Genomic DNA, 15,238 nt, shown 5'->3' on the forward strand with positions numbered 1-15,238 from the left:
AAACAGGAACATGTCTGCACACAGTGAGATGCATGCTCCTTGGCCAATAAAGGTTTTGAATTGGTCCTTGAAAATGTCTTTGGAGACCTACTTGCTTGAAAAGATGCTTTTCTCTGTTGTTAGGGTTTGGTTTGGTTTGGTTTGGTCGTGGTGTTTTGTTATCGTTTTGCTTTTGATTCTTACTATCACATTTAACCCATGTGTGGTGGGAAATGTCAGGATTTTCTTGATAAAAAGTGAAGGAGAGATAAGTGTCTACCATCCACACCACAGGAGAAGTCAGTAGGGCCCAGCTAGGATGTGCACGTGGGTTTCTATGTGTGTCTGTGTTGTGTCTCCAAGTCTGCGTCTCTGTGTGTCTCTGTATGCCTGTGTATATGTGTGCATGTCTGAGTGTGTCTGTGTGTAGGTCCGTGCATGGGTATGTGTGTCTCTGTATATCTATGTGTACGTGTGTATGTTTTTGTGTGTCTGTGTGCACTTGTGTGCCTGTGTGTCTCTCTGAGCATGTGTGTGTCTGCGTGTACTCCATGCGTGTGTGTGTGTGTTGGTGTGTATGCAGGTACACAGCACTGTCAGGCTCAGCCTTCCTTCAGCATCATGCCTCTCTTTTCCTTATGCTGAAACCACTTTGCTTTGTTGTTAAAGCAAATATAACTACTTTCCTACAAAGTAAAGACCAAATAACCTGAAGAGCTCCAATAAGATCCACCTCATGACCCAATATGAAAAAACATAGAAATTTTCCATGGAGAGAATCCCAGTCCAGACTGAGGAAAACAGACCAAGTTAACCTGAGTCTTTCTCTTGCTCAAACTACTTTTTTACCCCCTACAAAGAATGCTGTCTCACAGATTCCACATGTCACATCTCCGTATCTGCCTGATAATGGTTTTCATTTGAATTTAAAATATTTGGTGATGCTTGGAGAAGGATGAAGAAGCCAGACTGAAGATTACATTAGCTTCTGAAGGCTTGCCTTTCCACTTCCCTGCCCCTCCCCCTCTTCCCCTCCTTCCTCCCCCTACCTTCCATTCTTGTGCCTGTTGTTTGCCCTGATTTACCAGATGTGAGGCAGCCAAAGACCCGCTCTGGAGGTGATGGCCACCTCCCAGGCACTGTTCCTCCCAGGCAGCCGCCCCCCAAGGAACTTCACAGAAAATGCAGGCATCGTTTGGCATTCAGTTGCACATTTGGAGGGGGACAGATTGCAGCAGTACACGATGACAGAAATAGCCACCAGAGAGTGAGTTCTCACCGTGTGATGGACACTGTGCTAAACTCTGATCTTGCACTGAGTCCTGAGGACCGACCACCGGCAGGTATGAGAATCGTTCCTCGTCTTCAGACAAGGAAACCAAAACTCAGAAAAGTGAATGATCTGTCCACAGTGACACAGCCTGGAATGGATGGGGTGGGCCTCGAGCCGGCTGCCTCTGAAGGCCTCGCTGTTGGCCACTGGCAGCATCCCGAAGTAGTCGAGGCCTTGAATACACAGTAAAATCTCTTGCACGTGTGAACTTGGCAGCCACTTGTCCCCAAGCCATAACACTCTTCCCTATTTGGAAAAAAGTTACTTTTCCTCACCTGCATTTATAATCATCCAATTTTCTATTCTAAGAAATAGTAACACATAAAAAAGATAGATTTAAAACAATTGTTTTTTGTTGTGAGATGCAGGCTGGGAGACAGAGTTTAGATGCTAAAATATTGGGATTTATATTACTGATTAGGTATTTATATTAATAATGATGAGGAAAAGGAGGTTGAAATGTGGAATTGAGAAATCCAAGAATTGTGGGAAATCCAAGCCGCAAGGAACCCATGGCTGCATCCAGGGGTAGGAACGCCAGGCTCGTGTCTGCCCAGCCTTCTGGAAGGCCGTTTGTATTTTATTCTGTGTGATAAAGGCCTGCATAGTTCTTGCTGCCTGAGTTAACTAAGCATATTAACTGCATGCAATGCTCAGCTCTCATTAATTTTCCATGGGCTTGCTTGGCTTTGATCTTTCCATCTTGAGGTCCAAAAAGACCATATAGGGGGAGAAGTGATCACGTTATATCTCCTGCAATGTGTGCCGTTCGACCCCTAATGATGCCTTTCAATCAGAGAAAAGGTTTTAGTAACCAAGTGACAAAGTTATATCGCTAGACTTCCCCCACCTCCTTTATCAAAACTTAATTAGTATTGACTCTTTACTTGGCTAAATCCCATTTCAAAACTTGCAGAAATGAACTTTTTCCATAGCTGAACCTTTTAAAGTTACGTACTTGAGATATCTTGAAGCCTAAGAGAATAGCGTTTAAACAAGTTATGCATTGATTTCCTCTTACCCTGAATTATTTCTCGCCTGATTTTCCTGAGGTTGTTCTGAAACATTCTTTGTGGTTCATTGAACACAAAAAACAAACCATGTACCAGGTTGGGTGAGGCTGTAGGGATAAGGGAAACATGGCATTTGTTCTCGAGGAACGTAAGTCTCGTCAAGGAAATGAGACACTTCGACAAATAGCCATAAGGTAAAATAGAAAATTGTCAAGTGCTATAATTTTAATGTTGATTACTACATACCTAAAAGCTGGTTAAATTACAGTTTTATGGAATGCTAACGAATTATTACTCCCCTCCTGCACAGAATTTTTAAAACTCTTTGCTTTCCCAGGCTTATAATTATGGTGACCACATTTTCCATACCCAAAATTAAGACACATGGTCTGACAAAGGATTCTTGTGCCACTTCTAGGTGTGAGACCACCCATAGTTGGATTTTATTTTTTTTTAAGCAGGCTTTCGTAGGCAGGCTCTATAAAAATAGAAGTTTGTTAAATAGGCGTGTTTTTAGACTTTTCATTAAAAACAACCATACAGTTATTTTATTTTGTATCTGAATCAACATGTTATATCCTAAAGCACATTTTACAGCCGAAGGGCATGTGTTAGCCTATTCATAAGAACACACTGCTGGATAGAGTAATAATACCTGCCATTATCCAGGTGTAATAAAAAGGTCCCAAGTGGTCTGCTGCAGGTCTTTATTTTCCCTTTTGAAGATAAAGCTCCTTATTTCAAGGTTCAACATTTTTGAAACTTGCAAATGATTACCATTGAGGCATGCCAGATGTGAGCAATTGTGAGCAGCACTTCTTGAAAAGAGGGTAAAGGAGTGCATTTTTCTTTCTTGTTTTCTCCTGCTATCATCATTGGCAGTTTCTATATATATAATTTTTTACAACAGCTGGGCCGTGTGAATGGATACCAACCCGGGCAACCAGAGTCCAGGCACGGGGCTTTTGAACTTTGAGAGATAAATTTAGGTCAGTGTCGATCATAGAAACGTGGTGAAACCAAAGTGTGCTTGAGCAAATATTAAATGACTTTCCCAAAACCACACCGCTTGTCGGTGTCATGGCCAACTCCTGACCCCAGCTTTCTTACCAACGTGGGTTCCTATTTGCTCGGGTAATGTTTTTTTTCTGTCCTGGCATTACTCTGGCCAATTCCCAACCGCTCTGATGTTGGGGCAGCCCCAGCCCTGGAGAGGCAATAACTGAGAGGTGGCCTTGAGGTCCACCAGGACCTCCTCAGGCTGACCCTCGCTAACCAAAGTTGAGTCCAAAGCAAGTCTTAAGTTCCCACTTTCCTGGGGATCATTGACGTCCTGCTGATCCATGAGCACTTGGAACCAGACTTTTCCCACTAATGCTTTATTTGAGTCTGAGGTACCAAAGGATATCGTTGAAGTCACTACTCTCTTTAATAGATGATTCTGATCCTTTACTTTGTAAGGTGGCTACATGTAGAAGTTGATTATCTGAACGCACTTCAGAGTATATCTCTTCCCTCAAAATCATGGACAAGTCAGCCACGAAGATAATTGACCTTTACATTCAACTTCATGTCACTATAACCTCCCCTTCATTTATTCAAGGACTATTTATTGAGCATGTACTCCAGGGCAGGTGCTTTTCTGGGTTCTGCAGCTACAGCATGAACAGAGAAACATTCCAGTCCTTTTGTGGCATGTATGCCATTGGATAATGCTAATAAATGTATCCGAAAAATTAAAACTCTTAGCTTGCTGTAAGTTGAGATTACCCTAAAAGCAGAAAGCTAAGGGAAAGGTGAACATTTATTGGATGTCTGTGGCTTTTACTTGTGCTGTGTTGGATGCCTATGAAAGATGAATATGATTATCACTATTCCTTACAGATGAGGAACCAAGGCTTAGGGATGTAATCTATCTTGTTCAAGGTCATGCTAGTAAGGAAATAAATCCATTCTGGTGTCTTCAGTACCATTCTAGGGGTGATCATATGCTTTTAGAATTATGTATTTGATGTATGGCCATCTCATGGAAAAATAAGTTGAAAAACCTTCAGGCACGTTTTTGCCAATGTTAATAATCAATATCAAGAAATGTCATGTCGTGGACTCATTTGAAATTTAGCTCTTAAGTCAATGTTCCCTTTAGCATGTACATCAATTCATTTATATTTCCGAATCACAGTATTCACTGTAGGACTCTCCACTTTCATAACAAACATCTTCCATAGACACTTCACCCCAGATTAGCCATTTGATGACCACAATAACATGTGCTTCTCAGATAACACATGACCTTTCATTTGGCTCAGAACTTAGTGGTTGACTTTGCTAAAAATAGGCCTTTAATGGTTGAGTGTGACATTCATCACGGGGTGCTGATATTCTGGAGTTTCTCCATATCATGAAACATGCCCATGTACAGCTGCTGAATTAATGAACCTCATTTCTTTGATGGGACACAGTAAGCACATCAAAGATAGTTCTCTGCATTTCTGTCCCCAAAAGTAGTTAACAGGGAAGTGTGGAATCTGCCCGTGCTTGGGGACCCCATCTTTTTGGCGTATGTAAACATAGAGGCTAGGCTGGGATGGTATTTCTGTGGAGGAGTGAGGCTGGATTAAGTGTAGAACCCGGGCATGGTCAGGGGGGAGGGGGAGAAGGTCTTCTGCTAACTTTGGTCTTGACTAACAAGGGCTGATGTCAGGGCACATGCTATGGTTGTGGTGTCACGTGCTGATGTCACTCCAAGAACCCAGCTGACATCGGTGCTTTTCTGCTGGTGTCAGGGTGGTCATGTACTTCCACTACCTCTCCTCCCCACAGGCTTTGGTCATCTCTACTTGTGGGTCTTTGTGGAAGAGTTGTGTGTGTGTCAGTTTATCTATCACTCGAAATACCTCCCATGATGCTTAGGTCACAACCCAAACCCCTCTGTCTGCCCTACAATGTGTCATGGCCTGATCCCTCCCTGCATAACCCTTGAGCACATTGGCTCCCACCTGCCCATGGCTCACCGGCCACACAGGCTGAATGCTTGATCTTCTCACACAGCAAGTTCACGCCCCCCCCCCCACGCCCCTAGGGTCCTTCTGCTACCTGTGGCCTCTACCTGGATTGCACTCCTCCTGATGGACCCAGGGCCCCTCCTTCTTGCCTTTTAAATGTTAAAATGTCACTTCCTCACAGAAGTTCCCCATGATCACCCAGGCCTTCCCTCCCCTGTCGCCCCACTTTTGTTCACCGGATATTTTCATGTTAAACAGTCAGTGCTTTATGTGTGTATTCTTTGAGCTCCAAGAAAGCAGAGACCATGCCTGTCTTATTTGCCACAGCATCCTCAGCCCCTAGCATGGAACACATAGTAGTTGAATGAACAGCTGCCAAGTGAAGGAAGGAGGCACTCAAATTTTAGGTGATTTAAATGTCACAAACTATACTTTCAGGTTATTTTTTAATAGTGCAAAAGAAATTAAAATGAGATCTTTTTATTAAATTTCCCATTTGACCTCAATATTTAGCAATTTCTGGTTGTCAGCGATTAATTAATTACATACAACAGCCTGTCCTCAGGAACCCAAACCCACTGCTCTTACAACCTTTGCAGATGACCTGTCCTAAAACCTAACTGTCTGGCACCGAGTTCAGAATCTCTACTTAATGCATCAGAAACCTTTAGGGCTTATCCTGAACTCCAAGGCTGGCTTCATTTCTTCAGTAAGCAGCCACTAAACACGATACCCACAGCAAGTGATTTCACAGAAACCTGCCTTAGACACTCACAGAGAGTTTGATGTATTTCACACACACAAAAAGCACTTTTTCTTTTGAGTAGGTTAGTGATGCTATTGAATACAAATGACCTGTTTCTGAATATACTGGAATCTCACTAAAATTTTTCTGGCTACAAAGTGGAATTCAGTGGCAGATAGGCCTGCCATAGACAAATCAAGGGGATTTATAGTTACTAAAATAGATTCTCAAAGTGGTTTCATTTTCTGGGGCAGCCCCGTGGCTTCTAGGGCTCAGAAACCATTGCCAGAGACTTGGCCTTTGGAAGGGGAGACAGGAGAATCCTAAGTCCCGCAATACTGTTGGTGTCCAGCTTCTGATACTTTATGGAATGTGTCTTGTTACTTGGGGGTGGGGGGCACCTAATTAATTTGTGGAGAAATGTAAATTGAGTTTCAAAAACATGAAATATGGAAAACTTTCTGAAAAATATTTTTTTGTAATATATCAGGGTCTGCCTTTTCATTAGCAAGTCAAAGAGAATATACTGTGGCATAGAGTCATTCAGTCAAGCTCTGCATTCCAAACCAATTACTTTTTTGGTCTAACCTCAGTGATGCAGCTACTAAGCGGGAGATCATTATTCAGGGTGCATGTGACAGAGCTGTGTTGGATTCTGACTAGGGAAGTAGTCTTTTTCACATTTTTTATCTTGGGAGGGGGGCATCTATTCTTTTGTTCAGTTTGACAGTAGGAATGACATAAAGACTTCAGTACGGTAAATTCTCTAGTTAGCTAGAAGAGTGAGATGTTCTGGTTAATTCAACATTCTGTTTTACCCAGAGATATCCAAAAGACCACTTCTCCATGGCCAATGTGTATAGAATTCAAATAGAACAAACTATATGTAACACCAAAACTATACCGAACACCTGTTCATATCTTTCAACGTCAGAAGATACTTTAGGATCTCGCCAAGCCTCAGGTCATAGCAGTTATTAGGATTTGGGGCCAATAGAAGCCTGGCCTATTACCACTGGCTAAAAGGAGCACTTACTTTTCCTTGGGGGAGAGTTGGGGGAGGGGGCTAGGGAAATGGTGGGGGGAGGGGCTTTGATATCTTCACACCACCTTTCACCGCCCTGGAAGTAAAGGATGGCTGTTTCTCCAGGTCTCATCAGCGATCTGTGAGGCTTTTATTGGGCTTAAATACTCACAAATAGGAGCACCTGGGTGGCTCAGTGGTTGAGCATCTCCCTTTGGCTCAGGTCGTGATCCTGGGGTCCTTGGATCAAGTCCTGCATCGGGCTCCCCTAGGGAGCCTGCTTCTCCCTCTGCCTATGTCTCTGCCTCTCTCTGTGTGTCTCTCATGAGTAAATAAGTTAAATCTTTAAAAAAAAATACAAATACACAGACCCTAAAGTGAGATAATGTCTGTGAAGTATCCAGTGTTGAGCCAAACACACGGAGAAACCTTGAATAAATGCAAGGTAACTTGGATGCGTTTATGTGTGGTTTCGTTTGGTTTATTGTAGCTTTTTTCTTTTGGAGGCCAAGGAACTCTTCCTGGCCTCCTTCTTGGCTAGAGGGACTTCGATACCTAAGCTAGAATGAGCAGAAACTTTTCAACCTCCAGCATGGTTTACATTTCTAAAGGAAGCGTCTACAGATGATAAATGCAAGAAACTATCAGGAAGTAAGGATAAGTTTTGAAGGGTAAATATTTAAATCAGTTGATACTCTGACTTCTCTGGGACATGTCTAGAAAGAGAAAGAATTAGGAGAAGCAAGTGTAAAAGAGGGTTTTTCTTTCACACACCATTAAAGGAAGGCATATTTTCATAACTTTTTGAAGGGCAATTTTGACCTCAGTTTTGAAAATACTAAGTTTATGTACCCTCTGACTCAGCCGTTTCACTTCTAGGGTTTTTTTTTCCTATATATATATGGAAGGACATCCATCATAGCATTATTTATCTTGTTTTGGAAGCAAAAGCATAAAACGCACTAACCAGGGTAGAAAAAGAAATACATGTGTGAGGTCTGGCTAAATGATGGTAAACTGATATTAAGAAATTAAATACAGCTATCAAAAGACATGATAGATGTTCATGAACTCACATAGAAAGATGCCTGAGATTACTGTAGAGTGAAAAAGTTGCTGTCTGTATGGGGAGTATGATCTCATCGATGAGAAAAAAATTAGATGCATATATATGCATGCACATGTGTAGCATTTTCTGGAAGGATGTAAAAATACTGTTCTGTTAATATAATTGAATAATTATGGTGTATTATAAATTAAGATTAATAATAATGACAGAGTATTACAAATTAAGATTAGTTGGCATACACATATTGTTTGCAATAAAATGGGTATTATTAAAATGCTTAAAAGTTAGCTCTCTCAAGTGTGTTAGCTACTTTCTAGTTTGCACTGTAATTTATTTCTTCAGCCCTTACACATATCACATAAACAATTAAACTTTGGTCCAGCTTAGGGTCGTTCATAATTTCCAAGTTGATGTTTATATTCTTTCTCCAATGGTGTTAAAGATGATGGTGATCACATTGGTCATTATTACTGAACTAGGTGCTGAGCACTTGTACTTATATTTTCTCTAAACCTCACAAAATCCTGAGAAATGATGAAGAGATGGAGACTGTACCCATCAACTTAAGTGACTTGCCAAAGTCATGTAGCCAGGAAGTTTGGGAGCTGGCCCTCGAAGCCAGACTAACGCCAAAGACCGTGCTATTTCCATATGTCGTTCTGCTTGAGATATGGCACTGGTGAGTTCATTTCTCAGAGAGTCTGTTTTGTTGTTGAAACAGATCATTTTGAAAAAAACCATAGAACACATGCTTTAATTGTTCACTATTTTCTTGCTTTCTAGCACATTCCACTCACCATTTTTATTATTCTGTGCTTCACATTTGTCTGAACTCTGAACATATAGCTATGAAGCTAATGGAAACTTCCCAAGCTCGTTTGATTCTGCTGATATTTCCCTGGTGGAAATGCCAACCCTGTGTTAGTATGGCCAAGTGGAGCATGCCATCTGAAAACTGCTCCAGCCTTCAGGGTTGGACCTGATTCAGATTTGAACACCATACCGTTATTTATTTTCTTGAGATAAAGAACAAAGAAATAAAAAAGCAAAAGCTGCTTTTGAAACCTTCAAGTAATGTAATTTTTCTTTGTTGAACTAATTTTAGGCTTGGTCTGGTTTTGATTTATGAGATTTCCACGGCTCCAGAGGGTACACCCAGGGTGGCCATGTAGAAGTCACAATAACAGTCATAAGGAAGGCCCTTCCAGGGGCACCTGGGTGGCTCAGTTGGTTAAACATCTAACTCTTGGTTTAAGCTCAGGTTATGATCTTCCGAGTCGGGCTCCATGTTCAGTAGGGAGTCTGCTTGGGATTCTCTCTCCCTCCCCCTTTGCTTCTCCTCTCTTTCTTTCAAATAAAAATAAATAAAATCTTTAAAAGAGAGAGGGGAAAAAAAAAAAAGAAAGGCCGTTTCAAGCCCCCATCTCCCTTCTTTGCTTTTCTTCTGCCTTTTATCTCTTCTTCCATTCAGCTTTTTCCTAAGATCTGGTCTTTAGGTGATCCTGGAAGTTTGTAATCTTGTAAGATAAGGGGGGTAGGCATAGCTTTGAGACTATGCCCACCAAGTAGGGAATCCAGTCTGGTCTTAGGAAAACCTTTTTTAAACTAAGTCCTACAAGAAGAATCATTGCAGTGCCCCGTTACCTGTGAAGAGAGAGCAGGATGTACAGATGCCCAGAGGTAAGAGAGAACTCAGTGCACCTGCGCAGCTGCGAGGCTAAAGTGCCTGACCTTCTCTTCTGAGTGAGGATAATGACTACAGATTGTTCAAGGTCCATAATATCAGGGTACGAGACCTCCTAGAATAAGCAGCTTTGCTTCTAAACATTCCTCCAATACCATTACTGATTCTGAGGGTGTTGAGAACGTGTCTCTCTCATGCTGATCATACCTGTGCCGTCTTCCTAAATTCACACTGGCAGATGACACACTCAGCCAAGGTAGAAACTTTAGGGACTCCTGTGGTAGGGAATAACTGCTGGTTCTTGAACAGGGACTGTTGGCATATCCTTTTTTAATTTTTAATTTTTTTTAAAGATTATTTATTAGAGAGGGAAAGAGAGCATGCATGCAAGCGTGAGTAGGGGAGGGACAGAAGAAGAAAATCCTCAAGCAGACTCCCCGCTGAGCACGGAGCCTGATGTGCGGCTTGATCTCACTACCCTGAGATCACGGCCTGAGCCAAAACCAAGAGTCAGACACTCAACCAACTGAGCCACCCAGGCACTCAATATATCCCTTTTCTAAAACAGAGAAATGCTTAAGGCCAAAGTGTCTGTTTTCAATAATGAATATGGATATTCACAGGAGGGGAGGACCAAAGGAAACAGACTGCCCCAGCCTTAGGCGAAGCATTTGGACTATTTTTATGTGTCATGGACAGAAACATCAAATGACAACTCTTGTTTCGTTTCTCTTTATGTGTTTGGCACTAAGGCTTGGTTCAAAATCTTAAGTTCTGTTAACTCCTCACAGTGCACAAACCTAGTTTAGCAGTTTATACACATGTGAATTTTGGGCTCTCATCCATCCTCCAGCCAGGCAAGGAAGCCTTTCTCTGGACTTCTTTTCCCAACTCTAACTTATCATCTAAATTTATTTTTTGCCCATGAATATGAAAACCGAAAAGGTGAAGACCAGATTTGAAAATGCGTGTGTGTCAATGCACTCATCAACCTGAAAAAATAAGAATAATGTATATATATATTGGATCTTAGGAAGTCTACTGAGTGAAAAAGGCAATTGTACTTATAGTTTTAAAATAACAGATCTATCCCAGTACAAGGTCAGTCATAGATGGAATTGTAAAGGATAAGAAATAATACATGGTTACAATTCAGAAACAAGAATGATCCTATCATGTACCAAATGAATTCAGTTAAAAAAGAAACTATAAAACGCTATTCTTCTAATTGTCAGCAAATTTCCACTCAGTATAAATTAAATGTAGTCAGTAAATCCCTTAGATTAAAAAAAGAAAAACTAGTTGAAAACTGAGCATCCTGTAGTAAATAGGAAGCGTTGTTAGATACATTAGTCACATGTGTGTAATAAAGACAATAAATCGACATAAGTATAGCTATGATGAAATGTGTATAAAACACTTTGAACTCCAGAGAAGTAAGCAAAGTATAAATAGATAGCAGGCTCAGGCAGAGAGAAAATCAAATGCTATTTTAGCACTTGGGCTAGTGATAATTTATTGTTCAGGCTCTCCAGCTGAGTCAATGTTTATATGGTGCTGAATATTAACTGAAACAAAATGGTCCGTACATATCACTGTCTGCGATAGATCGCTGAGTGATCAACAGAAGCACCAAATGGCCACTCCTCTACAAGCAAGGCACCTATAAGGTTTTCAGTATTCATCCTAAAAATCGAAGATGCTCTGATGATTTTGTCTGATAATAAATATGACTCAAAGAGCGGTGGTATAGTAAATGTAATGGAAAAAGACAGGAAAGTGGTTAACATTCCAAAGTCAGGGCTCAGATTGCCTTGATTCAAATCCCAGCTGTGTTGACCTTGGGCAAGTCACTTAGCTTCTCGGGGCCTTGTTCTCCTCATCACTAAATGGGGTTATAATTGGTACCTACCTCATAAGTATGTTGCAGCAGTGAAATGAGGTAATACAAAAGGGAGGAAGAATAGTGTCTGATGCAACGTGAGGGTAAACTTTTCTCCTCCTTTGACCTGCTGCATGGATATTTCTTCATGACCATTTCTCTAGCGCCTCCCACGTGTCAGGCACTTTGTTTCCACCCTGCTTAGCCTCTTCCGTACCTTATCAAGTTATAAAACAGTTGAGTATTTGAACCCAGGTCTGTTTGACTTCAAAACCCATCCTTTTTATCATGACACTAAGCTGTTTTTTCTTAGAAATACTTCTTTTAGAAAGCCTTTTGAGATTACCTCCACCCAATTCTGGCTCACTCCTTTATCAGCTTGGGCTGTGCCTTTGTGACATTGACTGTGATTGTTTCTTGTATATATATATCTCCCAAGCTAAATCCTGTGTTCTTTAAGAGCAAGCATCTCTCAGACTCCTTTTGGGCAACTTTTCTGACTGGAACTCAGCCTGATTATCTTAGAATCAGGGGCGGCTACAGGAATAAACAGATCAGAATTTATATCAGCTGTAAAATTTTCCACCTAGCTAAGGAGTGGAACAGATGCTCACTGCTCCTTGCACCGTGGAAATCATGCACAGTGTCCAAGCCCTGTGAAACTTTGGGCATTTCTGAGTCTAGTAAAAGTTATAAATTTGAGAAGTAGCCATGGAAGGCCTTCTACAATGGGTTGGGCTACCAGCACGCAGAGACTAAGAGCGTGACCTCCAGGAGGCTTCTGAGGGTGGCACTACTTGCTGCATCCACCACAGTACATGGTCTAAACCTCATCTTGGCTGCTTGGAGACCTGATTTGTCTATTCCATAGACAGATCCATCTCTCAGGGGCCAACTCCCATTAACGGCCCACTGGATGAGGTGTTCAAGCTGTAATGCCAGCATATTCATTTGTAAGCAGGCCCATATGCTTACCTGTCCCTGCCCATGGTCTCCCTGTGGCTGCATTTTCTTGGGAAGCCAGGTGAACTTCGGAGGTAGCTTGTTGAACACAGAATCTGAACACAGGAAGTTAGCAGATGGTGTGGTGTTCGAGGAAGTGGAACCTGATGACGTCACACACTTATTCGTTCCTAAGTTAAGGAGAAAGGTGGGCATGAACACCGCCACCGTAGCCTTTCCAGCTTACTGAACAACAACTGACAAGTCTCTATTCTGACTGGCGTAGTCATCCCCCAAATACAACCCCTGGGATGTAGTCAAACTTTTCAGGATCCAGTGCATTCTGTTTCTTTAAGATGGCTTTTTCTTTCCTGCTCTGGCTGCCACGTCTTTGTGTCCATGTGAGCCCAGAGACAGTGTGTATTTAGGGCAGGGCCACAGGGCAGGCTTTCTACACCATGGAGTGGAGGGCTGATGCTCCACGGCAAGCCACCTTCAGAATCAGCCCAAGGTCGGGCGATAACAGAGGAGCACAGTGATTCTTGCTAAAATAAATTGCACCGCTTGGAAGTACACAAGAGATAGAAAAGAGAGCGAAGGAATCTCTCCAGCAAATGTTTACTGTTCCAACTGCGTGATCACAGATATCCATACGGAGTTCTCAGACACGCTTTTCCCAGGGCCCCACACCCATCCAGAGGCCGATGTCCCAGCCTCCTCTCCCTCTGAACTCCGGCCACGCATGTAGCCATCCACATGGCACCCCTTGTCTTCCGTCACCTTTTCAGAGTTGGTTTAATTGTTGATGCCTTTGAAAACCCTCCCACTTAGAAGCTGCTTCAACTCTCCGAGGTCCCCGCAGGCACAGCTGAGCTGGCGGCCAAGTATGGGGCCCCAGTGCAGCTGTCTCTCATGAGGAACAGCTGTCCTAAGCCAAGTGAGTGATGCCTCTGTCCCGAACCATCTCTGTGCAACCACCTCCTCGCAGCAAGGGTGCAGCGAACAGGGAGCCTTATGGGATCTGGACATGTCCCACGACACCAGCTCCCGCAGAAGGCCAGTTTTCCTCACCTGGGAAGCTGGAGGAGCAGACACACCACCCCTGCTCTGCTTCTCTTCCTCCTTCCTGGCCCACAGCCAAGGACAGGGGCGTCCCAAGGGGGTCTTTTCCAGCTCTCCCTGGTGGCTTGCACTCAGCCGGTGTCCTTGCCCCTTCTGCCCTCTGATCTGCTGGCTGGACGTGCTCCATGGGGAAAGCTCTGCTTGTTAACCTGTCTCAGCATTTCCTTGTCTGTGGCAAGTAGAGGGTTTAAACTCCACCTTCAGCATGACACACGTTTGCTCATTCATTGGTGACCTCCATGCACCAGGCTTGGTGCCAAGGGCTGGGGATACGGTGCGTGCCTTGCACAGCAGTACCATGACTTCTGTGGGGCGCAGAAGCTTTAGATGTTTGAGTAATGGTGTGTTTCCAGCCTGCTCATCCTTGATGGGCTGCCATCCATGCTCTACACAGAATCCTCTGCAGGGAGCTGTTCTTGTCCGCAGGCAAATGCCCAAGGTAGGAACAGGAGGTTTTGTAACAATCTGAAAGCCTTCCTTAAGAAGATTGGTGTGAAGCAGAGCTCTATGTAAGATTTTCCATCCTGTGCCATGTCTGTGTGTAATGAAACCAGGGAGCTCGTTTGCAGAATGAGCCAATAAAGCAAGTTTTAAGATCTGCTTTATGGTATGGGTCTCACCAGGAGAGCTGCGTAGGCACAGTCACCCCTTGTTTCAGGTGGTGTAGGATGAAGGGAGGCTGTGGTAGCTGCTCTTCTTCCCAGGACACAGCTTGTGGCCATCCCCTGGTTCCTAGCAGAGACCTGCCAAGGCACACTCTGCCCATGGAGGTGTTGGGACTCACTCCATGTGGCCAGCTGGGATAGCCAGATGTTTTCTCGGCTGGTATGAGTGTCACCAGAGGCCACCTCCTGCTTCTTGGTGGTGCTTTATTTAAAACAGTGGGTGACCCATTCCATGGTCAGCCACCTTCTCAGCCTGGGCATGTTCAGGTGACTTTCCTGATTCTCCAGGTTGCATCTGACAGACCTAGATAAAGCAGGTCTCTGCAATCTTAGCCACACATTAGAATCACCCAGGAGTATTTATTTATTTATTAAAGATTTATTTATTCATTTGAGAGAGTGCAAGCGCATGAGTGGAGGGAGAGAAGCAGACTCGCTGCTGAACAAGGAGCCCAACTTGAGACTCAATCCCAGGACCCTGAGAGCAGGACCTGAGCCAAAATTAAGAGGCAGATGTTTAACCAACTAAACCACCCAGATGCCCCTTTAGAATCACCCAGGAGTGTTTTAAAAATCCTGAAGCCCAGGCCACATCCCAAACCGATCCCCCGGTCACTCCGCAGGTAGCACAGACTCCGAGTGATTTCACTGTGTGTGTTAGCACAACTGAGAGAACCTCTAAAGGAAAGAGGAGAGGTGAAGGCAAAGCAAGATAAGGGAGAAGGACGGAATCATGACAAAGAGAAGAAATGAAAGGCCGCCCAGGTGTGGTGGA

At 43.2% G+C, this 15,238-nt stretch overlaps 2 protein-coding genes across 4 annotated transcripts in view; one reads left to right on the top strand and one right to left on the bottom strand.

Annotated features, from left to right (window-relative positions):
* LOC144310229 (uncharacterized) overlaps positions 1-14,090 on the bottom strand; it is a 28,789-nt gene extending 14,699 nt beyond the window's left edge. The window contains exons 1-2 of one of the 2 annotated variants that reach the window (XM_077890987.1): positions 13,748-14,085; positions 12,710-12,867 (exon numbers count right to left, since the gene is read on the bottom strand). In XM_077890987.1, coding sequence (XP_077747113.1) covers positions 12,710-12,867; positions 13,748-13,925 — 336 coding nt within the window. In that variant the 5' untranslated portion in view covers positions 13,926-14,085. Of the gene's footprint in view, positions 1-12,709; positions 12,868-13,747 lie in introns of both variants that reach the window. The other variant, XM_077890994.1, reaches the window with a different exon arrangement.
* BCL2 (BCL2 apoptosis regulator) overlaps positions 1-15,238 on the top strand; it is a 169,937-nt gene that overhangs the window by 103,528 nt on the left and 51,171 nt on the right. The window lies entirely within an intron of this gene.

The sequence above is a fragment of the Canis aureus genome, chromosome 1 (assembly GCF_053574225.1).
Source record: "Canis aureus isolate CA01 chromosome 1, VMU_Caureus_v.1.0, whole genome shotgun sequence".
Taxonomy (NCBI): Eukaryota; Metazoa; Chordata; class Mammalia; order Carnivora; family Canidae; genus Canis; species Canis aureus.